The sequence below is a fragment of the Stegodyphus dumicola genome, chromosome 10 (assembly GCF_044657685.1).
Source record: "Stegodyphus dumicola isolate Sdum_Otavi_A_Nest chromosome 10, ASM4465768v1".
NCBI classification, from domain to species: Eukaryota; Metazoa; Arthropoda; class Arachnida; order Araneae; family Eresidae; genus Stegodyphus; species Stegodyphus dumicola.
Window position 1 is genome coordinate 130,540,564 of NC_140777.1, and position 27,990 is coordinate 130,568,553.

The 27,990-nt window shown below is 33.9% G+C and overlaps 1 protein-coding gene across 2 annotated transcripts in view; it reads left to right on the top strand.

The window, feature by feature from the left end:
- The window catches only part of LOC118183476 (acetoacetyl-CoA synthetase-like), a 92,551-nt gene that overhangs the window by 39,012 nt on the left and 25,549 nt on the right, over nt 1-27,990 (top strand). For both annotated transcript variants that reach the window (XM_085825550.1, XM_085825549.1), the window contains exons 6-10: nt 7,119-7,216; nt 8,777-8,891; nt 14,138-14,219; nt 17,374-17,527; nt 20,112-20,189. In XM_085825550.1, coding sequence (XP_085681676.1) covers nt 7,119-7,216; nt 8,777-8,891; nt 14,138-14,219; nt 17,374-17,527; nt 20,112-20,189 — 527 coding nt within the window. The remainder of the gene's footprint in view (nt 1-7,118; nt 7,217-8,776; nt 8,892-14,137; nt 14,220-17,373; nt 17,528-20,111; nt 20,190-27,990) is intronic.

Here is a 27,990-nt window from a genome sequence, read left to right on the forward strand (position 1 = left end):
AATACGCGTAATGGCAGACTGCACATTCAGTTGACCATGTTAAACGAATTTCACATACTGTGCATGCCCAGAAGAGAATTTGGCGCAATTTTAAAAGGAGATAAATACGGTATATGGTTGATATTGTGTTATCTGAGTGTAAGCAGTTTCTGGTATTAAAAATTGTTAGGTTGTAAGTTGCTTCATTACTTGGAGTATAAATATCGATTGTAAACTACGCAAGTTTTCGTTTCAGAAGGATTACAAAATAGGAAACATTACAAGATATATTAGCTGAATGTTTAATTACAATACTTCCGAGGAATAAAAGAATTGAGTATTTACCATACGTTCCATTCCTGTATACCTTAACAAATTAAGGAATAAATCCAGTTTAAATTACTCTATTAAAGTCAAAGAAATTATTATAAAATGATATTAAATGTAAAGTTTATGAACAAAATAGACAAAAATGAAATGCAACAGAAGCAAATGCAATAAGCACAAATTTCCGTTGAATTGTAATTGTAAACAGTCGATAAGACATACATGACAGACACGCTTGTGTAGGATTTCTTATACTTAACTCATTCCCTGCCATGATCCCCATATGGGGATCGCCTACATTTGTATACATTGTGACGTCATGTTGCACCTGGGTGGTCCCTTACGGGTGGTCATGCTTTCCTGAAGATTGCAACTAAGGGTAGAAATCTTAAACAAACACGTGGACTCAGTTAGTTGAGCTCACGGGTTTATTTTTCTTGCTCTCTCGTTGCTTTTCACGAGAAAAATAATACGGTTATTTTCAAAGCACAAAAAAGTTACTTAGGAACAATTATTTTTGTTGTACTGAATTTCCATTGATCACTGGTAAGTAATAAATGTATTTATACATTATTTATCCTCATACTGTAATTTGGATGGGTACAATGAACCTAGATATATCGATTCCCATTTGGGGATCATAGCTGATACTGACTAAAATTGTAAAAAAAAAACTGTTTTCTTTTTTTCCAGGAAATGTCGCGTAAAAGATATCTTTCTTTAAAAGAAATTGTAAATTCTGATGATTTTATGCATCTGACTATAATAGCCCCATAGATATTGTTGAAATTCCACCAGTGCGGGTTGATGAGTAGATAATGAATACATGGATGACAACGTAATTGATGATGAAGAACCACTTGATGTTCCCGGGTGTGTTGAAATTCACCGTGTGGCAGGATTTGAGGAAAATGTTTTAGTGAATGCAACTGAATCTTCAGCAAATGAAGTAACAAAAGGTACCGTCTTACCACCTGCTAAAAAGAGAAGAGAATTATTGACGTCAAATTGGAAAAAGAAGCAACCTAAGTACTTGAAACGATATGAAAATTCTGACGTTATAAAGACAAGGCGAAATGATGTCATTAGAAAACTTAGGAAAAATCCCTGGTAGAGTGTTTTGAAATACGTTTTGATAATGAAACTGTCACCTATATTGTCCAGTAATATACGCCAGACAGAAAAACAATCATCAATTTCAGCTTTCTGATAACTGCCTAAAAAAATTATTGGAATACTTCTTTTCACTGGCTATCATTCACTTCCGCAAGAACAATTATATTGGTATGAAGATGAAGACATGAACATTCTGTGTGTTAGACCATGCATGAGTCGGAATAGGTATCTGGAAATTAAACGGTACCTACATGTCAGTGACAACTCCGATTTAGAAAGGATTCCACTAGGTGAACGTGATAACCTCTTCAAGATTCGGCCATTGATTGACAAGCTGAATGACAAATTTCAACAATTTGGGGTGTTTTCTGAAAGTTTGAGCATTGACGAACAAATGGTTCGTTACTATGAATATCACTACCTTAAACAATTTATACGTGGTAAGCCAGTGCGGTTTGGGTTCAAACAATGGGCTATCTGTTGTTCACAAACTGGATATCGTTATCAGACTCAAGAGTATGAAGGCAAATCAAATAAATTAGAAGATGATGAAAGCATCAGTGGGCTTGGGACATATGTTGGCCTTCAGATGGTATCTATTCTTCAGACACCAAATGCTCATAAAGTTTACTTCGACAATTTTTTCACAGGATTTTCTCTGATGAAAAATTTGCAGGACATTGACGTTAGAGCAACAGGAACTGTTCGATTCAAGAGAATGAACAAATTCCCTATTGCAACAGACAAAGAGATAAGGAAAAAAGAACACGGGCATATGACTACAGATTTGACTCCCGTAATGAAATTTTAGCTATCACGTGGAACGACAACAGTTGTGTAAGGCTTCTGTCTAATCATGAAACTATCGAACCAATATCAGAGGTGAAGCGATGGAGTAGAACAAAGAAGAAAGATATTCAAGTACCGTAACTCAAACTGATATTAGAATATAACGAATACATGGGTGGAGTAGACAAGATGGATTGGAATGTTCAAAAATACAGATTCAGAATAAGAGGAAAAAAATGGTACTTTCCTTTGCTTACTAATGCCATCGACCTAACACTGGTTAACGCCCACGCACTGTATTGTATTTCAAATGATAAAATTCCATTGCTAGATTTCTGGAGGATTGGTTGCTATAGGATATCCTGCTTTATCTTCAGAACTCTCAGATGCAAAAAGGGATGGAAGGAATTCTTTCACTAAAGCATCAATTAATCGTGTTCCTACTGATATCAGAACATCTGGTAATTATTATATTGAACAGACCGAAAACGGTAAACAAAGAAAATCTGCAGTGCGCAAAACAAATGCAAGAAAACAATGTGGAAAATGTAATGTTGGATTACACGTAGACTGTTTTGAACGGTGGCATTAAACGTAGATAGTATCAGCTATGATCCCCATTTGGGGATCGGACTTAAATTTAAAATTTCTGAAAAAAAATTGATGCATTTATGAGAAAAACATGTTTTTCTTATTATTTAGATGTAAACTAACAGAAATAAATGATGAAATAAAAATTTGGCATTTAATGGGTTAATTAGTCGCCGGTGTTTCCTCCCATGCCAACGGTTTACCATTGAGCATGAGCAGTAAGCGAAATTCGTTAACATTGATCAACTAGATGTGCTGTTTGCCATTACGCAATGAAATACGGGTGATGGAAAAGTATTTCATCGAAAATTCAATAATTTTAATGATAATAAAAGTTTGAATTTAAATTTCAGTTCGACATTTGAGGAATATAAATATCAATTACTATTATTATATATTTATACAATTAAACATGTTGTGGCTAGGTGAAGCAATATTTCTTTTTTTTTTTGCCCAGTCTATTAGTAGGATAAAAGGACCTGAAAATCTTTAAAAAAAGCCGCTGCTATTACTATGATATGATTCTACTAGGTGTCGATTCTTAAAATCACGAAGTATCTAAACAATCAACATTTTTGTCGTTAGCCCAGATTTAAAAATTCGTTTTGACAGAAAATACTGACTGACATTAAAATGTTTGTGTAGTCAGTATTTATACTATTAAATGTGCATGTAAACATCCTCTTTCTAATAATAATTTTTGCTTCTATTTTGAGTAATAAAATATACTCATGTCCATATTAAGGATAATGCCAGCTTCGGCAAATAAAGGTTCAGACACAAAATAAACTTAAAAGCCCAAAGAGTAAAAAAGATGGCGTATGCATGATACCATTCATAAAAACTACGGTTTTTGCTCCTGCGAGCAATTACAAAAAAATCTCCCTTACAAAAACTTAACATTACATGGTTGGTATGATGGTTAATACATTGTGTGTCTCCCAGCCGATGAAATACAATCCGTACAATTCCTAGTCATTCTGAGTGCCAAATTATCGAGCTGATCTTGAGAAAACTTACTCCATTCAGCAAGCAATGTTCTCCGAAGTTCCAGGTGCTTAATCGGCTGCAGTTAGTCGGCCAAGCATGTCCCACACATGCTGTATCGGAATCAAATCAGGTAAGAATGCTGACTGTTCCATATGGGTAATATCCTCAGACTGAAGTCATTCCTTTACAAGTTTAACGGTGAGGACGGGCGTCGTCATCCATAAACACAAATTCTGCGCCTATGGCACCACTAAACAAACGTACATGTTGTTCCAGAATGATGTCCCGATAAATTTTGCCTGTCATGATTCCGATCTGAAAATGCAGATATGTTCTGGAGCCCAGTATAATCCCAACCCAAATGAGTAGTCCTGCACCACCTTAACGGTGTCGTTCAATGATGCTGTCTTGGTGGTAGCGGGTACCTGGAATTCTCCATATGAAAATCCGACGTAAATCAGCATCAAGCTAAACCTGGACTCGTCGGAAAATATCACACAAGCCCACTGTGACGATGGCCCCATTGCATATTCTCTACTCCAGGCTAACCGCTGGCGACAATGAGCTGCCTTGAGCAGAACACATCTGACAGGCCTGCGAGCATGTAGACCAATCTGTCTCAAACGTCCGTACACGGTTTGCCTTGAAACTGTCGCACCCGTGGCTGACGATAGCTGACGAGACAGGTCTGATGCTGTACTCTGTCCTTTTCTTTTGGCAGTTACTGCCAAATACCGGTTGTTATTCGGCGTTGTAACTCAGGAGGGGCCGACCTGTATTGTAACGTCTACTGACATTTCCATCAGTTTGGAATCGAAGCCTAGAGATGACACTTTGAGCTATTGTAATGTTCTCGGATCCTTCCATCTAAGTATCCCCCCTCATTCCCAGGTGGCCGATAATTCTACCACGTAAAAAATCATCCACCTGGATCCTCTGAGTCATAGTTATTCGGTTGTGACACTCAGCGGCTTACAGAACGCTTGTGAACAATTTTACATCCTTGTTACCTCTTACACTCTTGTTATTGTGACGTACTATCGGCGTCATCTGATACCTTCCTGTAATTTGCATATTGTTACTGAAGATGTTTGCGATAATTCTACAGGTGAAATTTTCACTTTCGAGTTCGATTTCCGTGTGATTGTGAATTATCCTTAATTTATGGACATGAGTGCGTTTAGAAATTGAGAACTTCCATTTGAGGAAGTTTAGAACAAAAATTGAAAACCGAAGTAATAAAAATGAGAATTGTTCAGCAAATATATTCAAGTTTTACTTTATTCGGGAAATGTAAGTTCGAACCTTTTCTGCATCATTTATAAAATTTGATATACAGTTTACTTTCCGCTAGCATTCAGTTGTAATTTCTTTATTCCAAGTTTTACAAAACATATCAGCTTTTTTTCACGTCTAACAAGTTTTCTGAAATATATCATGACTAACTTTTTTTCCATAGAAGCAATATACATATCATTTTCTTATTACAGTAAAGTCGTTTCATGCTAGATCTACTTGAGTTTCCACTAGCGTTTTAAATGAGTATTACGTCCCTGATGTTTCAGTATCTTTGTTCAACAGATGTTTAATATTTAAAAGTTTTAATAATATTTTTGTTTGGAGTTTGTAAGGATTTATTTATTGTCATCTAACCAGTTATTTTATGTTAAATAGTTTTACTGTTATTCTTCTTTTCCATTTTCCTGCCAGAATGCAAATTTCAGTTCTCGCGTATTCAAATGTGGTAGAAAAAGGTACTATTTAAGGGAAGTTTTAGATTGTTTAATCGAGCGTATTTCGCCTGCTGAAGGCCACGTTACTAGTTGAATCTCTTCGATGGCTGTCTGTCTACGGCATTGCGTTATACTTGTCATCAGTGTTCTCAACGCCTGCTTACGTTTGAGCCAACATTTTGTGTAACCTTTGGCTAACTTGCAACTTAGTTCATTCTTTTGAGTTACGCCATAAATGCTGCCTGGATTTGTAAGCACAAGAGTGCCTTCAGTTAAAGCTCTGAATTTTAATAAAATGTTTTTCTGAGTCTTCTACACCCATCTTACGCTTCTCTGTCTTCATACTGAACACAACGATAAGTTGCTTAGCTTCAGCTTGAGTTTCAGTTTATACTTTCAAAGAAGGTTAGTTTGTACAAGTTTCATAAAGATTTCAAGAGTAATTTTATTTTTACGCATAATAAAACTATTTTAATCATGTTACATTTAAAATTGTATATTTTTTGTATATTTATGTTATATACGAGATATCATGCCGAAATGTTATATTTATTTTGAATTAATCTTCCAGCAAGCGCGTGTGCGCAAAATTTACGACCAATTCAGTTTTTAATGCACACTTTTAGCATATCGAAGCTGAGACGTCTGAAGGTCATTTCTATTCCTCCTCTATACCCTTCCCCACATTATGGAATGTGCAAACAGGAAGTCATTTAACTTGTTTTTAACTGGGCTTTTGTGCTACGTGGCAGCTTTTCATAAAAGTTACGACACACGCGTGGTCGTGTTTTAAAATTCGGAAAATAAATAGCGATTTCCATTCCTTATTTTCTTTTATTCCTATTTTTTAGAAATAAATAAAAACATTAAAGTTAGTTTAAAATGCGCTTTTGTAAACAGTAAAAGAAGTAAATTTCCTTGCAGAAGTAAGAAATGCTAAACTTACTTTTTTTTTCCTACCAAGGTGTTTTCCTTTTTTATTGCCTATACTTGTCTTTTATGAATTAAAATTAACTTCGATTTTAAAATATGATTATTAAATAACAGATTTAAAATGTTCTATAATGAAATACATCATTGCATTTTCATCTCTCTAACATAAAATCTTAAAAACAATTTACTTATATTTGAATGTGATATCATTTGTATTTTGCAATAATAAGATTAATATTTTATTTCTTGACAAATTTATTATCAATATTCATTTATTTCTGTCGTTTTTTCGTGCCAAAAACGGTAAAATAACGGATGCCGTAAAAAATAAGACGGGCGCGTGCTGGAAGGTTAAAAAAGAAATAGAGCAGTAAGTGTATTGCGTATGCTCAAATTATCGATCAATGTATATGGATTCTCTAGTCATGCTTTAAGATGATGAAACAGATCAAAGCATTAGTACCACAATCTTTTGTGATTTGTAGTTTGTAAATAATTTCATAAAATATGCTTATCTTTTACAAAAAAACTAGAATAGCAAGCTTGAGGTATGAATCAAAAGGCAAAAGTAAAACAATGTTAATTCAAGAACGCCTTGATAACATGAAATTTAAGTTTACTTCACAAAGCTGAATAATGAGAATTTTTTTTAAATTTTAGGTTACATGTCAAATAGGATAGAAGCGGTTATCGCCATGCTTAGTGTTGCCAGCATTGGGGCTATTTTTACTGGAGCTCTACCACAGTTAGGACCTCAGGTAGGATCAAATGAAAGAAAAAAAATATGGTAATCTAGAATTTCAAATTAGATTAAAAAGTAACCTTAATTTGGCATAAATTTTCAAAAAAACGCATCATTTTAAAGAGAGATCAGTTACAGGTCTATTTTCGTTAGGAGCAAGAGAATTTTAAAGAAAAGTGTTTATCTGATTGGTCACACTTTTTTGATCTGCTGTATCTTCTAATGCTAGATATGCTGGAACGCGAGACAATACCACGTAACCTCTTTGCAGAATGATGGTGTCTCCGTCTCCCGTCAACTGTACTGTTGATTTCTCTAGTTCAGTCTTAATTTTGGCACACCAGTGTGTATATTACTGTTGTATTTTGAATAAGGGACCTTTATTCATAAAATCCTAAAGCACTCAACTTTTATAGCATTGGTTTTAGCTAGGAAAGTATACGCTTAAAGAATAGTTGGGACCACGCAGATATATTCAGAAGATCTCTTCTGTTCAAATTACATGATTATATATTGATTGATTGCCCATATATTATTCGATTTATTACATATTTGACGCTAGTTTATCTCACGGGGCATATTCAGTGTTTGTAAAACTCTAGTATGAAATTCAACCACTTAATTTCGTAAAGAAACTGATCTTTTGCATGTACTCCAGGTTGCACCACCTACAGGCACAGAAGAAAAACGCTTGCGGTAAATAAGTTCCGTGTCGCTAAGCTTGCTCAGCTATATCACCCACAGCTTAACTGTTATTTTAAAATTAATCGCATTTTATCAAAATTTCATCCATTTGATATTAGCGATAAAAATTTGAAAATTTAGAATGGACCAGAACGAGCGGTAAAAAAGTAACAAGATCAATGAAAAATTTAAAATATTCATGTATACTTAATATTAAATTAAATGTTATTTTGATGGAGGTCCATAAAGAGTAAATTAAGTTTCTGTAATAATGTTAATATGTAAACACGAAACAAAAATTAATATAAATATTTCACTGTAAAAGTATGCGCGAAATTTTAAGAAAGCTTTCACGGGATTGTTAATCAGAAAGAGTTTAAATAAATGGAACAGCTATTCAAAAGCACATATCCGATTTAATTAGCAAGACAGATATCATGTTTGTAACTATTGTTATGTTATATGAAAGTATTTGCCAGGCTCGCTTTGCATATTTAAAATTGAGTCTAAGTTAATTTAATGAAGTAGAATATATAAATTGCTAGTTAATATGATTTTAAATTATTTGAATTTGAAATGAAGTTATATTATTAATTTCGACAATATCTGAAATTTTCAAAAGCCTTCGGGTAAACATTAAATTGAGAAATGGCGTTACAATCGATATTTTATGTTCGAACTAATTTCTGTCCAAATTTTAAAAACATATTTCAAATATTTGACTATTAATATCAGAATATCAAAATAACTCTTAATATTTACTAGTATATTTAACAGACTGATCATATCACAAGTTTGAAATTTTGCATTTGTTATAGAAATATCTCTTGAAAGCAGATAATATTATGAAATAAATAACTTATTTATTTTTTCCTTTTCTTTCATAATCCAGGCAGTTATCAGCCGCTTCCAAATTGTGAAGCCAAAATTGCTTTTCTCAGTGGACAGATATCGAAACAATAATGAAGAAATCGAAATGTTAATGAAGCTTGAAGAAATCGCTGAAGGTATGCCCCCTCCCAAAAAAAATCTTCTTCTATGAAACAAAATTTTCTTGAAATTACTGAAGTTCTATTATTTAACAAATAAATCTTCCAGTATAAAAACTTAGAGGGAAGAAATCAATTACAAATATATATATATATATTTATAATTATCTTCAGATTTTATGCTTATATAAGATAGAACTGCATAGTATTTGCGCTATTTGTATAATATGCAAATCATAAGTACAGAGTATAAAGATTAAAAATTTTAATTTAATGCAAGATACGTTAAACGTTATTACCGTGATATACCTAAGAGTCAGATTTGGTTCGTAATTCGAAAATCGGACAAATGTTCTTGCTTTTTTCTGCTTGCTATCACGAAAAAAGCGTTTGATTCAGTCATGGCTAGTATTTCAGATATCATTTGTGCAGAATAGATAATACCGTAATACGTTCACGTAATGTTTGCACTTGTTTTACTAAAATTACACCACTAAAATGCGAATGCGGACATTACACGGGTCGTTCAAATGTTTCGCTTTTTCTCGTGAGTAATTTTGGATGTAAATTTCATTTCAAACAGCCAAGTTAAGTTCTAAGTGGAAGAAAATCGCATTAGATCGCATTGTGCACCAGAACAGATTTAAAAAATATATATATATATATTGTGTGCAAAATATTAAAAGAAACAACGTTTATTTAATTTGTGTAAATGTAAATATTAAAATTGCAAGTGTTGGTTAATTTTGTGTCTCTATATTGTGCTCCCGTTCGAGCTAATATCTACCGAGTGTTGATAACGTGAACGGGGTAAATTACATCATATATGTGGAAGTAATAAAAATATCAAATTTAAAGTTGTCTAATAGCTACCTAAAATTTACAAACTCACATTCACTCATCCACATATATAATATCATTTACTCCGTTCACGTTATCAACACTCGGTGGGTATTAGCTCGCACGGGAGCACAATATAGAGATACAAAATTAACCAACACTTGCAATTTTAATATTTACATTTACACAAATTAAATAAACGTTATTTCTTATAATATATTGCATACATTATTTAAAAAAAAACCTGTTCTGATGCACAATATGAAAATCCATTTCGTTTTATCATTCGCCACAACCAGCCTTCACTCGCCTCTTGTTTGACACATATCCCGTCTTACTGCGCACACTTGAGCACGCATATCACGAACATATGCAACTACTTTTTTCTAAGTTCGGAAACCTACATTTCGAACTACGAAACACCTGTATTGTTTTGTTCGTTGCCGCCAGTTGATCTCGCTGTTGCTCCAATTGCGCCCACTTTTTCGTCCACCTTATATACTCTTGCTGCCGCTCTTTTTCCATTTTCCTGCGCAAGTTCTACTACTTTCAGTTTAAAACCCTCTATATAGCTGTATTTTCTCATTTCAAGGACGCTACTTGCAAATTACCACGAATCCCAAATGAAAACATGAAGGAAAAGCGAAAACTTGAAATATGCGAATGTTCCAAGGAGGGGAAAGTAATTTCTTTACAAAACAGTATTTCCTGAAAGCCAGTGTGATGAAAACCTGGAGTACCTTCATTTATTATCGCGTCTGCCGAGTGGATTGCTGGCGCCAATGTTATGACTGGATAACAGCTGCATAAGAATGCAAGGTTATTGAATGCAAGTCTCTGCTTTCCATCCTGGGGCCAACCAAAGGCAAAACAAATGCATATTCTTTCTTTAAAGATGTTTATTAAATAATGTTACTGACTAAAGGCGATGTTAAGAAATATATATTTTAAAGTAAGAAATTCTTTAGTTTTTGGGGTGCGGACATTGTGCGAGTCACTGTTTTTTTACATAAATTGTATCTGTAAAGTTGGATTGCGGACATTACACGAGCGTATACGGTATGAGAAATATCTGACAGGATCCTAATAGCTCACTTGAAAAGTAGACCATGGGAGTAAACTCATTACCAGACCCTTTACTGCATCTGAGTCTGATCTTTGGTTCCTCTTCAGTTCTTATGTTTAGAATGCTAAAGATTTGATCTCAATAATAGGAACTGCAATTCCATATAAATTAGTTTTTCAAAGAAGCATTCATTTTCAAATGCATGTGTTATGATAGGATATTGAGAGTAAAATTCCCAGGAAGTACTACTTTCTTTTCTTCAATATTTTCAAATCTGATACTAGTGAAAGAAATTTCAAATAAAATATTGCAGTCAAAGAAATTGTTATGGAACAGTGAGGAAAATTTCAAACGATTTTCAGTTTTAAGATTATTATAACATCTAAATAAATATTGTCTTCAAAATGTATGTAATTCGTCTTACGATCATAACATTTTTATGCATTGCAAATTTAACACAATTTTTTAAAATGTCAGCACAAGAAGAAAATAAGCTTTTAGAAACTCTTTAAATAACTGAATTTTAAAATGCAGTAATGAAACAAAAGCTAAGTTACAAATTAAAATAAGAATTAAAAATATTATGTAACATTTCTGTGCTACACTCATGACCATAAATTAAGGATAATGCAAAATCAGGCAAAGGAAGAGTTAGAAGCAAAACAAATTGGACTTATTTGTAAAGCTTATTTATTAAACAAAAGTTAAAGATAAAAAAAAGATGCTATATGTTTGATATTATTAAAACAAATAGCGATTTTTCTTTCTGGAGCAAATTACAAAAACAACCTATTTAAAAAAAAACAATATTACATGGTTGGTATAATTGTTAATACAATGTATGTCTTCCAGACAATGCAATACAGTCCGTACAACGCCTACGCATGCTGAGTATCAAATTATCGATCTGATCTTGGGGGATATTACACCACTTAAAACGCAATGCTCTCCAAAGTTCCGGTAGACATGTAGGAGGAGGTTGACGGGCTGCAACTCGTCGGCCAAGCATGTGCCACACGTGCTCTACTGGATTCAAGTCCGGTGAGAATGCTGGCCGATCCATACGGGTGATATCCTCCGATTGAAGGCATTCGCTTACGATGTTTGCACGGTGAGGACGGCCGTTGTCATCCATAAACACAGATTGTGCTCCCGCCCCGAAACAAACGTACATGTTGTTCCAGAATGACGTCCCGATAGATTTGGCTTGTCATGGTTCCAGTTTGAACATACAGGTCAGTTCTGGAACCCAGAATAATTCCACCCCAAACGAGCACTCCTGCACCACCGTAGCGGTGTCGTTCAATGATGTTTTCTTGGTGGTAATGGGTACCTGGAACTCTCCATATGAAAGTCCGGCCAGAATCAGACTGCAAGCTAAACCTGGACTCGTCGGAAAGCATCACACAAGCCCGCTGTTGCGGTATCCACAATGCATGCTCTCTACTCCAGGCCAACCGCAGGCGACAGTGAGTTGCAGTAAGTGGAACGCATCTGACAGGTCTACGAGCATATAGACCAATCTGCCCTAAGCTTCTGTACACGGTCTGCCTTGAAATTGTCGTACCAGTGGCTGAAGAGAGCTGACGAGACAGGTCTGAGGCTGTGCTCTGCCTGTTTCTTTTGGCAGTAACTGCCAAATACCGGTCCTCATTCGGCGTTGTAACTCTGGGGCGATCTGTGCTGTAACGTCTACTCACATTACCATCATCTTGGAATCGTTGCCAAAGCCTGAAGATGACACTCTGGGCAATTCCAAGTTCGTCTGATACTTCCAGTTGGGTACGCCCACATTCCAGACGGCCGATAATTCTACCACGTAAAAAATCCTCCAAATGCGGCCTTTGTGTCATAACTATTCGGTTATTCCACTAAAATGCTTATAAAGCTCCTGCAAACAGATTTACTTCCTTGCCTGTATTCCTTATATATCACTCTCTTACACTCTCGTCATTGTGATGTACCATCGGTGTCATCTGGATAGTTCCTGAAATTTGCATATGATTCTTGAAGATGTGTGTAGTGATTTTACAGGTGATATGTATATTTTAGAGTTCGATTTCCGGGTGACTCCAAATTATCCTTAATTTATGGACATGAGTGTATTTAAAAATTCCCTTAATGTATATTGTTTCAAATAATTTAACTAGGGCAGTACGATAATAATAAGGTGTTACTTATGTTTTGTGAGGTGAAATCTTCACCAGAATATCTTATCATCAACAAGCAGGCATCGAATTAAAAGACTTTATTCTATCTCACCATTTGTGAATCATTAAATTAAAATATACAAACATAACTTTACCAGCCAGTCTGAGCAGGGCTTAAAACTCAAACTTCCTTTCGTAATGAATGAAAATTTAAAAAAAAATTTAAAAGCTTTCTAATTTTAAATTACGCCCAAAGGGACTTTTTTAACGTTTTGTGTGTTACCTTTATTTATTAAATATCATACTTTTATCACTTATATCATAAAATTCAATTCAGCAATATCACAAAATAATTTTAAAAGAGCATATCTGTATAATTTTCGATACACAGTCTTGCACGCTGGAAATATTTTTTCCTCTTACAATGTTGCCATTCCTAGCTTTGAAATCGTTCAAAAATTCGTTAAAGTTTCACAAAATTTGGAATAGACAATACAATATATTCGAAATTCAAAATTTAGGCTTCCAAATGTCCATGTTCGGTTGGAGGACTACGTTACACAAAATTTGAGGGCTCTAGGTATCGTTGTTTTTACACGATGCGAGAAACATACGTAAATTCATGCAGATTCTTCAGTATTTAATTTCTTTAAATATTTTTGCAGGGCTCTAATGTTTGGTGGCAACAATTTGAAAGCGAAACGCCGTTTATAGTGAACTAATGCAAAATGCCGAAACGAAATTAATAGCCCGTCTGGGCAAATTACCCCTTTGGGCTAATAATAAAAATCTAACTTGACTAGAGACTACAAGCTTTGCCTGGATCACGACATAAATTCAAGCACACGCCTTACCAAGTCAGTATCTAACTTCAGTCTACAATATTCAGAGCAATATCAGCACTGGATTCGCCGTAAGACTTTGATTTAATCTACAAGACAACGGTCCACAGGCCGAACTCTCACACCTGTTTGTAATTTCTCTGTCACTGCTTGCCACTCAAATCTACATAAATTCTGGAATGCATGAACATCGTTTCGAAAAGAATCAGAAAAAAGTAATTTAAATAACAATTCTTCAGTAAAGCATAAATGCCACACTACAGCCAACACAATGTAATACCTTTAATGTAGGAATGAAAACCAAGTGCTAGTAGAATGGGTATGGTAATTCATGAATTTTTTATAAATATTGTTTTTCCTTTCTAGCATTACCCTCTTTGAGAAAGATCGTTATTGTACCATCAAAAGAAGAATCAAAGTTTAAAGATATCAGCAAAATTAAGAACAGGTAATCGACTTATTTTAATTTCCTAGCCAGTTCCGATAGTATGCAAACTTCAAATGTTTAAGCTGACTTCTATTTTGTTTGTGAAAATTTATCTTCACGACTCTTTATTATCAAACAGATTTTTACAATGGAGATTTTATTTCTTCCATTGTGATGGGAAAAATTTACATGGTAAATTGATCCATTTGCAAATTTTAATAACCGCTCTAATCTGTAAACACATGTTTCAATTCTAGGTGATAATTTTACTCAAATCAAGGAGAGCGCAGGTCCTGGATTGTGCAGAACAGTCCCACATTTCAGTGCAGTTTCCCCTTTTAGAATGTGTCACAGAAGATGTCTTGCGATCTGTAAATATTCCTGAATTTTGTAAATATAAAAGAAGATATAAAATATAATTAAGATGTATAATTAAGAAGATATAAAATACTCGGAAAATAAACAGTCGTTTTGGGTATGAAATCGAATTGGAGCTAAATGGGGTGAGATTTGTCCCAAAATCACAGCAAGTGCGTGTATTCTTTCAAATCTCTAATAAAGTACTACCTGAACGCGGCTTATCGGGAGGAACTGGATTAAAACAGCCTAAATTCAATAAAATATTCTGTAAACCTCTAGTGATGATCATCTCTAAAAGTGGATAACATAACATAACATTAGTGGCGCTTCCTTCTTATGAAAAGAAGGAAAATAGCTTAGGCAATGTTGCCCATTGCTCTTCCGCCATTTAATCATTTAAGTCAAAGATTTTAAATGGTAACTCCCGTGAAAGGTAAATAATAAATAAGTAGATAAGATCCCAAACTGACACCAAATATATAGTATCAGCAAAAGATCCCATCTCTAAATTCAGGTAGTCCGTTAGATCGTTAAAACTTTCCAATTGAATGAAGAGCCAATTCAATCCATCCCAAACCACCAAACGCAAACTCTTGACCAAACAAGAATATGATGGTGAGTCTGGAAAATAAGTAAAAAAATAAAAAAATTAATTAATTAAGGAGGGCAGAGGTACTTTCTTAAGCCAAATGGCCAGGTGGTGTATAAAGATTTGATATCTATTTCCAAATTATATTCCAAAACACTGCTATGAGAGGGAAATGCCCGCATAGTTTCTTTTACAAAAAAAAAAAAAAAAAAAAAAACTCACAGATCGTCTCAATGCATGTTTCTTGTGGTTTCAAATTCACCTTACTTGTAGGTGTTTAGTATATATCAGGAACCCTCTTATGCAAGAGAGCCCTTTGCATAGAAGGGCTTGATCAAAGCTAACAGGGGGAAACCCCAGGAAGTTGTTTCTAGGGAGAGAAAAGACCGGACATCGTCCCAGGAAGTGAAAGGGTGTTTCCTCTTCTTCTCTACAAGCTGGGCAGAGAGGAGATTCGACAAGGCCACATTTGTGGAGATGATTGGCCAGATAAGCATGTCCGGTAACAATTTGAATTACCTGGCGTAAATTAGTTCTACTGAGGTGTATGAGTTTACCTGATAAGTTAAGTGTACTGAGCGCCAATTTAGAATGAGCACAGTTTGGTAGTTTAGACCATATATCATCATGTTTGTTCTTTATCCAGCTTCTTACTTCTTTTTTAACAGTTTGATATGAAACTGGGTAAAATTGTTCTGGGCCAGACATGGGTAGTTGCGAAACATCTTTAGCTACTTTATCAGCTAGTTCATTTCCAGCAAAATCACAATGACCTGGGACCCAAACTAAACTAATGGTGTTATGGGTCTGAGCCAGAGAAATGAGATCTTGATTACAGTTCAAAACGCAATTTTGTAACTTGGCACGATTATCCAGGGCAAGGATAGCTGATTGGCTGTCAAGTGGATACTATTCTTGCATTACGTGAGCTAACGTATCATGTTTTGCATGCCCTGACGTATTCTTGGTGTTGATATCTGCATATGCATCACATTTCTACTGTGTGGTGGTTTTTTATTGTAATGATCGCAGAAAGCCCATTCTATCAATTTTATGACTGCGTGTTGAAAAAGGAAGCTGTTGCTTAAGTTCTAGACACTACTGTGTATTATATCATTTTAAAATATATTAAATTATGGCGTTGTAAGATAATAAAATAAATACATTTAGTAGGTGTAAGACAAGCTTTATTTAAATTGATTGGAAATATTAAAAAAAAGAAATAATATTATATACTTTTTACTAAAGTTCATAAGATAATATTGAAAAATTAAAAAAAGACTAGAACGTGAAATTCAGTGCAAAATTTCGTAGATTGAAGTTAAACCGTTTTCCCTTCTTTAATGTTCTGCATAATGAAAATTATTATAAATTTGAGTCAAGTTAAAATGTGCTAAACATTTTAGATTTATTTTATCGTAACTTTTATACACTTAAGTACTGCATGAGTTTTATCTCACAGTTTTTAAAATATTTGCAGTTTATTTGGTTCAAAAATATGAAATCATTTTGAAAACTGTTAATATTGAATTTTTGAAACTGTTAATCCAACTAAATTGAATGCGCTTAATCCTTTCCCAAGACGACTTTCCCATTTACGGTTTCACCGATTTTGATCTTCTATGGATCTAGTCGTTTCGAAAAGATATTCAGTATTAATGTCCTTTATATTTTGAGATATACTGGTAACTTTCAGAATTGACCGCTCGTCCAAGAGAGTTTTAGACGTTTTCTTAGGGATTCCCGAACGAGAAGTTTTAGTATATTACATAAGTACCTATACTTTTTATACTTTTTTACTTTTTATACTTTTTATTCCCTGTGAATAAAAAGCCGACCCTATGAATTTTAAACAGATCCTTCTTAAAAGAGAATATTAAAGGGAACATATGTAAATTATTCTTATGAGCAAATCTTGCCCCCAAGGGCCCCGAAATTCTTTAAATCGAACTCTGCTATCGATACTGTTCGGATATTCGGAAAGCTGAAACGTGAATAAATTTGTTCTTTTGTCGTAATTGGAACCACAGATATTCCATTTGAGAGCTGGGCCTGCTAAACATTTACACTGCATCAACACATAGAGAAATATCCAATAATTACTTGCAATCTTAGATTAGAGGTATAAACATTTTCTTGAAATAAATATGTATTTTAATAATTATTTTCAATTAGCTTTACAGTGCTATTTATATGCAAATATTTATACAAAATGTAACATTTCAGCTGCTTCCTGCATGATTTCCTGTCAACAGGTAGAGAAGCTGATGGATCGGTTGCACCCACGATGTTTGAGCAAGTATCTTTTTCACATCCCGTATTCATCAACTACACGTCAGGAACTACTGGTCTGCCGAAGGCTCTTTTTGTAGGAGCAGCGGTAAGTTATTTTTTAAATAGAGGTATAGTGCATAACGATAGTTATTGTGAAAATCTAGTCATTTCGCTAAGCCTTCCTTCAATGCAATCAAAGCTAACTCATATTATTTCAGTTAAGACATTACAGGAAATTTCGTTTAATTGTAACTCGGCAACTGAAATAATCACTTTAGTGTAATTGCGTGGAATTACCTTATTTCCAGGTTTACTAGAAAGATTAAGCATTGCTATTATTTAATTTTCTTTTTTACGTTACACGACGTTTTTAATACCAGTCTGCAGCAATGTACTTGTTTTAAATCTAGCAACATTGCTAAAATCTGCATATATGTTAATACAGAGTGGAGCAGACAAAAGTGGCCCGGAGAACAGAGTTCTGGATTGCAAGGAAACACAGCAAAGGTAAAGTAAATAAAAATGGTCCGGAAAAGTGGATACGATTGCACGTTAAATGTATGCATATAACCATACAGTGTGATGCACAAGCCAGTTCAGAGCTAGTGTGGGCTGTATCAGTGTGAGTTGAGAAGTGCAAAGGTGAAGAGGATACCTACAGTGCAGCAGAGGGTGTTCGCTGTAGAAAGTTATGTTACAACAAAGTCGTGGAAACAAAGTAGTCAGTTGTTTGCTCATAAGTTCAATGATGTCAAAGTGCCAGCTAAGAGTGCCATGTAACGATTAGTCTGAAAATGGTATCAGACAGGATCTGTTTTGAACAAGTCCAACAACATTCCCAAACGTGTCCGAACACCAGAAATTGTGGCTGCAGTTCAGCAGGAAATGCTTCAGAGTCCTATCAAATAAACCCGACGCCTGTCGCAAGAGACCGACATATCACGTCGATCATGCGGACTAATACTCCACCTGGACCTGAAAAGGCAATCCCTATAGAGTGTGTGTTGTTCATGTATTAAAACCAGCAGATGCTACTCAGCGCCTCCAGTTTTGTGAGTGGCTGTTCACTGAGATAACAATGAATGGTTTAGACATGGATCTTTTCTTTATTTCTGATGAAGCCTGGTTTCATCTGAGTGGTTATGCCAACTCACAGAATCACTGGTTCAGGGCAGGGAAGAATCCTCATACCTTCCACCAAACACCATTGCATGATTAGAAGGTTGGGATTTAGTGTGCAGTGCCTGCAAGCGGCATTATTGGCATGCACTGGAAATTCGAATAATGAAAAAGAAATGAAAATGAATTTTTTGCAATATGAAATAATGATGATATTTTCCTTGGAGCATGATATACTTTTGTGGCAAAAATAAAATTTTCTTCGATTTCTTTTTAAAATAATAAAAACATTTCCACTTCACTATTAAAATGCATAAAATGTACATAATTTTTATTAAATCTGCTTTAACTTTATTACGCAGACATTATTTATAAATTCAACAAATTGAAATTGTAGAATACATTAAAATTTTCCATATTAATTTTATGTACTTTATTTCTACTATCAATTCGCGATATTATATTCACAAATAATGCTAAAATAGTAAAAGGAAATTTTCTCGATTTAAATGCTCTTTAAATTGTAGAGTCATTATGTTATTTTGAAGCAGGAGATGTAAAACATATGCAACTACCTCGCGAGGGCTCGAACCTGGACCACTCCAATGCGCGCTAAGTGTACTACCATTACACCACGAAGGCAATCTGGAAAGAGGGAGAAAATACCTTATATACTCCCTGTTTTAAAAGGCAACTGGAAATGAGAGGACCCAGTCGCCAAATCCTGGTGGTAACGAATCATCGTCCACCACATTTTTTTTTCCTTCGGAAGCCAATATACATTAGTTCATTAGTTTGTTTCTTATGAAAGAGGCGTGAAAACGTGAACTACACCCGCCCGTTACATGAAGCCACGTGTTTGCTACAGGAACATTTTTCTCCTAAAATGTTCCTGTAGCAAACACGTGGCCTAAAAGGTAGAACTGACGTTACGTTTGGAGAGATTGAATTAGTTAATATATGGGTCTTTTGAACATTTAGCTTATAAGTTCGTTTTTTTAATGTTTTAATGTTTTCAACCTATTTTATTCTACTCAACCTGAGTGATGTTTTTTTCTTCGTCGCTAGCAAAGAACTTGTGATTCTTTGTAACTTTCACCACTTCTGATTCTTTGAAATCACGCTAAAAAACTTATTCAGGCCTTAGTATCGCCATTAAAAATTAAATGCAAACACGTTATGTTTGATTTTAACGCAATTGATATCAATTCGACCGACACGTTCAAAACAACACAGAGGGAACACATTGCGATTCACATCTTGTCTGATAGATGGCGCCAGTAGGCAGTGGTTGCTTTGCGAGTTTCAAGAACCACCACAATGGTTTAAAAAATTGCATTAGATACTTTTTTAGCAATAAAAAGCATGGAATAAAAGTTAGATCTCTTTCATTGGATGATTAGCTGAGAAACATTTAAACCCTCGAAATAAATAAAGTTTGCTTCTAGCAATTAAATGTTGTACTAACGTACTGTTGTAACTGCTTCCAAGGGATGACACAATTCATATTCCATTTGACAACTATGAAATAACAGTCAACAAAATATAATTCTTTGCATCCTCTTTTTTAGAGCCTCTTGAGTGTTACTAGGGATTTTGGTTCGTATGGAAATGAAGTTAGAGAACGGGTATGGTTTTCCGTTTCACCGGTAAGTCCTAGTAAACTACTTTTTATTTTCATTTATGTTTTAGTAATAATTTTAAAGAGATGAATACCCTGTTGAGGGACCTGTTGAGGACCCGTTTTTATCATGGACATTTCTTCACGACACCAGATAATAAACATAAAATAAATTCACAAAAGTATTTTTCCATTAATATATTTGGGGTAAGTAATATACGGATGAAAAGAACTAGTTTAGAAGTTTCTCAAGTATACATATAATGTGTTAAAGAAAATTATATTTGAATGAGATGGACGCCTTTGATTTTTCTGTTTAACAAATTAACTTCGCATGCAGCATTTGACCCTGCTGGGACGTGAAGTATCTTCAGTGTTTCCCAATATTTGGATTTATTACGCATTAAAGCTGTCGTTTCACGTAAGTATGTGGTGCTGAATGGCACAAGAAAATTTAATGCTATTTCAAACATTGTAAGAAATTTATTTCTAACTTCGATCCAGCAATCAGTCGATGATTTTGTGGAAACTGAAGTTAAGTCGCCGTATAGCTCAACACATTCCTCTTGAGATTTATATAGACTGTGATTTATCTCACTAATGTCAGTCAAAAATGGTTTGGATTATAAGATGACTTTGTGAAGCAAAGTTCGATATAAATTATTATATAAAGTATTTACAAAACTGTGTTTCTAGGATTTTTAAGTAATCTTTAATAATTTTTTCAATTAAAGTTCTAAAGGCTTTTTTTTTTTTTTTTTTTTTTTTTTCTATTATAAAATTATCGATAGTCGAAAATATTCTTACGTTTTTCTTTTCTTTCGACACCAGTTGTTACGTTATTTTCTTCATTCACGTTAGTACGGGGTTCGTAGATTTGGAGTGAATAACGACGACACTTGATGAAGTTTCGAAACACACTTTATTTAGTCAATGTTAAGCAGAACAGCTCTAATAACACTTTTATAATGATCGTCGATGATCTGCTATAAACACGCTGGAACACTCAGCGACACAGCCTTCACACTGTCTGGCAATAACGGTGGAGACAGCTTCCTGCAAAGCACCAGAGTGCAGCTCCCGCCTCTGCTTGGTCGTTTCCGGAACTCCACGTACTCTTGAGACTCTCCAAGCTACAACTCGCGATGCACTCGACGACACACGAGCACAGCTCCCGACTCTTCGGTTCAGTCGTTCCCGGATCTCAACACGCTCTCTCACGATGCACTAACCACGATACACTACCAGACTCCTTCGGTGCACTCGACGACCCACTCGGCACTCGCTGTCCGGCTGTCAACTCGATCCACTCCGCACGGACTGACTCGCTAGACGAGACACACTCACTCGCCCTCTCGACGAGGTACTCTGACTCGCCCTTTCATTGAGGCACACACTCGGACTACGGGCCAGCAGCGTTTATATAGCTTTCGGCTTGTGTTCGAGAACATTCTGGGCTAAACCGGTAAGAATTCGTTCTAGAAGGTTCTCCAACCGTCCATGGTATATAGCCATTTTGTCGCCAAATGTCGCCAAAGGGGCGATTTTTCGCCAAATGTGGCAGCCCTGCCTTCCTTTTTATTTTATTGCAACCCTAAAACTGCTGTGCGGGAAGCCATCTTACCACGCCTGTATACTTCGTAACAATATTTCGAAGGAATTATTTCCCATCTTATTCTTTCAGATGTTGCCCTTTTAAATAAAACCTTCAATTTGACCAATTGAATTAAATATATTACATTTTTTTCTCGAAGAGACAAGTTGATATTGTTTTGTTTCTCAAAAATACCTGACTAATAGCTCAATTTTGATACTCATAAGTCATTTTGTAAAAGAGCAGCAAAATCAAACATTTTTTCGGTAAAAAATAAAATAAGTTCGTCTTTAATAACAATAATCTTCTTGAACTTCATTCTCTTAACATCCATCTTACTTTTTGCATGTAATAATAAGTTTTTATATACGGATTCCATATCTTTACGTAGATTCGAAAGTAAAGGCCTTTTAAAGGCAAGTCTTTTAATAAAGATTATAATTCTGACAGCATCTTGATGCACATCATTCAATTCCATTGCTAACTGTTTTGCTGCAAGGGTCTCACGATGCAGTTTAACAAACAGCAGTTTTAGCAAATGATTTAAAACCATCATTCCCGCCCTTCATCCTTTTCGTAGTATCTGTGCATTCTCTAATGCAATTTTCTCATTGTAGATCTTGAGTTTTAAAACATTCGTCTGCTTTATTACTCGTATATACGTACTCTCCCTCTTGCATATTCTTCCAAAGGAAAACTTCTTTTCAGTTTTCTCATTCTAAACCTTGAGTTTTAAAAAATTCGTCTACTTTATTATAGTATATGTACTTCTCTTGCATATTCTTCCAAAGGACAACAAAGTTACAATTCTTCATTGTTTTTTGTTCTTTATAAATTTGTATCTGGCACAGCCTAACAACTGAGCTACTTCTGAAATATCAGTTGGTCCAACTGAATAGTAAATTTTCGGCTTTCTTTAAGTCTAATACCAGCTTGTGTAACACTATCAGTGGTACGAAAGTTCTGTTCCAAGCCAGGGAGCGGTGCGCGATGCGAGCTCGCAGTTGGTGGGCTGTTCAGTATCCATATAACCAGCTGATAAGGGGAAAGCGAGTGAGCTAACATTCCAGTTTGATAAAAGGTTATCTTTTATTTAGTGTTTTCTACCATAATTTCCTTTAACTTAAGTTTTAGAATTTTAAGCCGAATATGTTGTTGCATTATTTCTATCTATATATTCACTTAACACCTCTTATTTCCGACATTAATTGCTTATTCGTATGGCCTTAATTTTAGATGTAAATTTTTAATTATTTTCGAACATTTCAAACTTTTCAGTTTTCAATGTACTCTCAATTTTAACATATTTCGTATATTTTGTGTCCATAATGACGTTTTCCATAAACATAATATATGACGTTACTAATTTTTACTGTATTGCACAGTATTTTCTTTTCATACTTTTAACCAAAATATTCTTAATTTTAACTTATTTCTTATAATTTCTATATATGTTTTCCGTAATATTAATTACGTTACGAATTTTTATTGTTTATTGCATTTTATACAGAAATGTTTTCATACTTTTTAACAAACATACTCCTAAATTTATCTTATTTCTTATATTTTCGGATCACAGACGTGACCTTTACTTAATATTTTACTTATTTCATGCATTTTAACCTTCGTAATTATCAACATGCTATTAATTTTAACTTAATTCCTATATTCTCTAAAAATATACATGACTTTTATTTAATTTTAAACGTAACTTTTAACTTCTTTTGTATTTTTTAACCTTCAGAATTTTCAACGTTTTCTGGTTTTTAACTTGTTTATTATTTTTTACGAGAGTAGTTACTCAAATGAGGCTTTTATTTAGCATATTATAATTATAATTTTTTTTAATTTTCAGAATGAAATTCCAGCTTTTATTCTTGACTATTTCCACTCATTTCCGCTCATTTTTCTTACTACTTCTGAAGTTAATTCAGTATGTTTTGTTAATTCCCATCATTCATATTTTTATTTTTTACATTATAAGCGAGCTGACGACAATTATTTTGCTCTACTAGTTTTTTCCCTAAATAATTACTGCTATATCTTCTTGGACAACTTTTTGAGAAAAAGAATTTTATTTGCGTGTGTGTGTGTGTGATTATGGCAAAGCCTCGAGGGCTATCTGCCTAAGAGGAGGGATGCCTTCGTGGAGGACTTTCTAAGAGAAACTGGCTCGCATACACGTTACACATGGGGAAAACCACGAAAACGCCCATGCAGCCAGCCCGTTCGCGGGATTCGAACCTCGGACCGAACTACCAGTGTTCAGCGACTTTACCGCTCGGTCGCTGGTGAGCGAATTTTATTTGCATTACGTATACAGTGAAAAGACTGAATACTAACAGTCTTTTGCCACGGAAAGCTAATTAGACACTGCTAAACTTGTACATATTAATTTAAAAGGTTTATAGATGACATTTTCAGTAATTTTTATAACTCTATAAAAGTTAAGTCAATATTCCCATTGTTGCCATTTCCAAATACATGCGTCACCAGTTATTTATTCTGATTAAAGTGAAAAATCATGTAAAATGAAGTAAAATAGAAAATATCTAAAATCAAAAGCGTTATTACGATCGTAAGTTATAAAAAATGAGTTAAAGTTTTGAGTGTGTTGGAAATTAGAAAGGTAAAAAGGGCCAAAAATATGTACAAAATTAAATAATATGCTAAATAAAAAGCTTGCATTTGGAATAATTAATTATTCTTATAAAATATAATAAATAAATTAAAAACGGTAAAAAGCGCCAAAAATATGAACAAAATTAAATAATATGCTAAATAAAAAGCTTGCATTTGGAATAATTAATTATTCTTATAAAATATAATAAATAAATTAAAAACCAGAATATGTAAAAAATTCGGAAGGTTAAAAAGTACACAAGTACAAAAGAAGTTACGTTTAAAATTAAAAAAAAAAAAAAAAAAAAAAAAAAAAAAAAAAGTCATGTATATGTTTAGCAAATGTTTAGCAAAAATCAACTTAGAATTAATAGTATGTTGAAAATTAGAAAGGTTAAAATGCATGAAATAAGTAAAATATTAAGTAAAGATCACTTTTCGAATCCGAAATATTCGAAAATATGAGAAAAATAGCCGAAAATATGAGAAATAAGATAAAATTAAGAGTATGTTGGTTAAAAGTATGAAAATATTTCTGCGTAAAATGAAGTAAACAATAAATATTAGTAAAATGATTAAGGTTTCAAAAAACAAATATGCTGTTATGAATAGAAAATATAAGAAATAAGTTAAAATTAAGAGTATTTTTGTTATTATTAGTATTATTTGTATGAAAATAATGTAGCGCGTAAAACCGTAAAAATTAGTAGCGTCCCATATAAAGATTATGGCAAGCATCATTTTGAATACAAAATATATGAAATGCGTTCAAATTGAGAGCACTTAAGAAACTGAAAAGTTTAAGATGAACGAAAATAATTATAAATTTTCATCTAGAATTAATTAATTAAAATTTACATCTAAAATTAATTATTTGAAAATTTACATTCAAAATTAAATCATGCGAATAAGCAATGAATGTCGTAAATAAGAGGTGTCAAGGGTGTATAAGGGTAAGGAATTACGAAATAAAATATTCGGCTAAAAATTCTTCATCCTAAAATTTAAGTTAAAGAAAATTGTTGCTGAAATCTAAGTTAAAGGTATTATTTTATCCAATTAGAACGCTTATGTCCGTCCCTCTGCCCATACCAGATGGCTGTCTGCATATTGCATTATGTACGGCCCGCTCACCGTGATTTCAGTCATTGGTCTTGTTACTCATGTTAAACCATTTATCCCAGAATATTAATAGTATACAATTTCTAGTAATAATTATTCAAATAAATAACAGTCTTACTCGAATAAAGCAGTAAAATACTATATTACATTGTTTTGAGACGTATACACTAATAGCGATGAAACTAACTAACTGTATTGGAAACTATTATACTATGAAACGTATAATAAAAAGCGTTATCATTACATAGAGACGCCGACCTTGTTCTTGGCAGGCATGTGTTTACTGAAAACTTTTATACAGAAATAACTTCGAAACTGAAACTGCAATGGAACACCTCTATTACGATGAACTTAGTGATGTTTTTCAATATGTAAATATAATTTACAGGTCAGTTTTTCCAATATTACGATTTTATAATTGCGTTGTATAGAAAATGTAACATATTCGATTGAAAATGATTGAGAAATTGCGAATAATAGTTCTGAATTAACTTTCCGCTACCGCAATGTTTCGCTTTGCAACCCCATTCGAGGTTGCGACCCGCATGGGTAGAGACTATGGATGGAGCTATGAGTCGCGTCTTACTCAAGATGCAATACTTTGTTCTTGTATTACATTTCCAGGCAAGCTAGTTACTGATTATTAGATTATTCTCAGCCAGACACATGAAAATTCAACGGTGTCTTCCTCGGAATTCGAACCGAGATATTCTAAATGCTAAATCGAATTGCTATTCTCTCACGCGATTAGTGAGAGGCTGATGTCCGCCGATAACATCGCGGCAAAATCATCGCGGGCGAAAACGTCGCGGAGAAAACAATGCAAGGCGAAAACGTCGTGCTACAAAACATCGTGGGAGAAAACATCGCAAAGAGAAAACATCGCAGTTCTAAAACATCGTGGTACAAAATATCGTCGTCGAAAATAAAGCGGTTCAAAAACTTCGCAGTTTAAATCGCGGTAAAAAATAAAACATCGGTAAATCATCGCAGGACGATAACATCGCAGACCTGCTTTTTTCAGGCCTTTAATAATTGTAAATGGATATTTCCATAATGATTTGTGAGCGCGAGATCGAAAGAAAGATAATTTTTACTTTCATATTTTTATTAACTAATAAATTTTTGCTGAAAAAGTAAGAAGGAAACTTAATACTTAACAATAAACTGAAACAGAACAAGAAATAATTTTCATTATAAGAGTATTAGCTTGACAAAAGTGAAGAAAATAATCTTATGAGCAATTTTTTATAGATAAGGTCGTGCAGTTACGTAGCTTCCTTTTTCTAAACATTTTTAGATTATACTTTTAATGAAAACCAGTAAAAACTTTATAAAAAATCATTTATTAATGACTTTTGTTAGTAAACTATGTCAGTTTAAAATTCTATTAAGTGCTATAAGTTGCCTTAATTTTCTATGCTAAAATTCCCTTCTTACTTTTTCAGCAAAAATTTATTAGTTAATAAAAAATATGAAAGTAAAGATTAGATTATCCTTCTTCCCATCTTGCGCTCACAAATCATTATGGAAATATCCATTTACAGTTATTGAAGCCTGAAAAAAGCATGTCTGCGATGTTATCGTCATGCGATGATTTGCTGATACTTTATTTTTTACAACGATATTTTCGACAACGATGTTTTTAAACTGCGAAATTTTTGAACCACTTTATTTTGGACGACGACATTTTGTATCACGATGTTTTATAACTGCGATGTTTTCTCTTTGCGATGTTTACTCCCACGATGTTTTGTATCACGACGTTTTCGTCCGCGATGTTTTTGCCACGATGTTTTCGGCTGTATCCGACAGGCTTGATGTTTCGCGTATATATTACGACAAATTGCGTGTTTCAGGTGTCTTACAAATACAATTTTGTTAATAATAAGTGCTTCAGTTTAGTATTATAGACTCATCAATGAAATGAACTAATGCCATATCATTTGAGCATCACAAGAGTTACAGCTGAAACAGTTATAGATAATATAATGTTAAGCACTCTATCTCGAAAGAGGAAAAAATAACACGAAAGCTCAGACCTAATTACATCACTTAGATTGTCTGAAAGACATCACTTAGATTACATTTAATGTACTTTTCTACAAGTAATTACTCTGGTTTTTCTTGAATGGCTGAGTCCATTTTAAACGTAAGATCCATGATGATTGCATTTTGAATATAGAGAGATGGTGGTCTTTTTAGACGCAGTAACAGCTTTTGGATGACCTAAACTTTCCTAGCAAACAACATTTATAAAATAGCTTTCATATACTTACGATGACGTTCGATGAAATGCGTGAATTTGTGCTGATATTGCGTTGTGCACCATCAGTTTACTACTGATAATTTAATAATATCTGAATGGTATTCCTAAACATTTCATAGATCTAAAGCCTATTTAAAAACTCTAATGAATTTGCTCATCATATTCACTCGCAATCTTAGGAACTTAAAACAGGAATGCTTAATACCACCTGCGTTATACGAC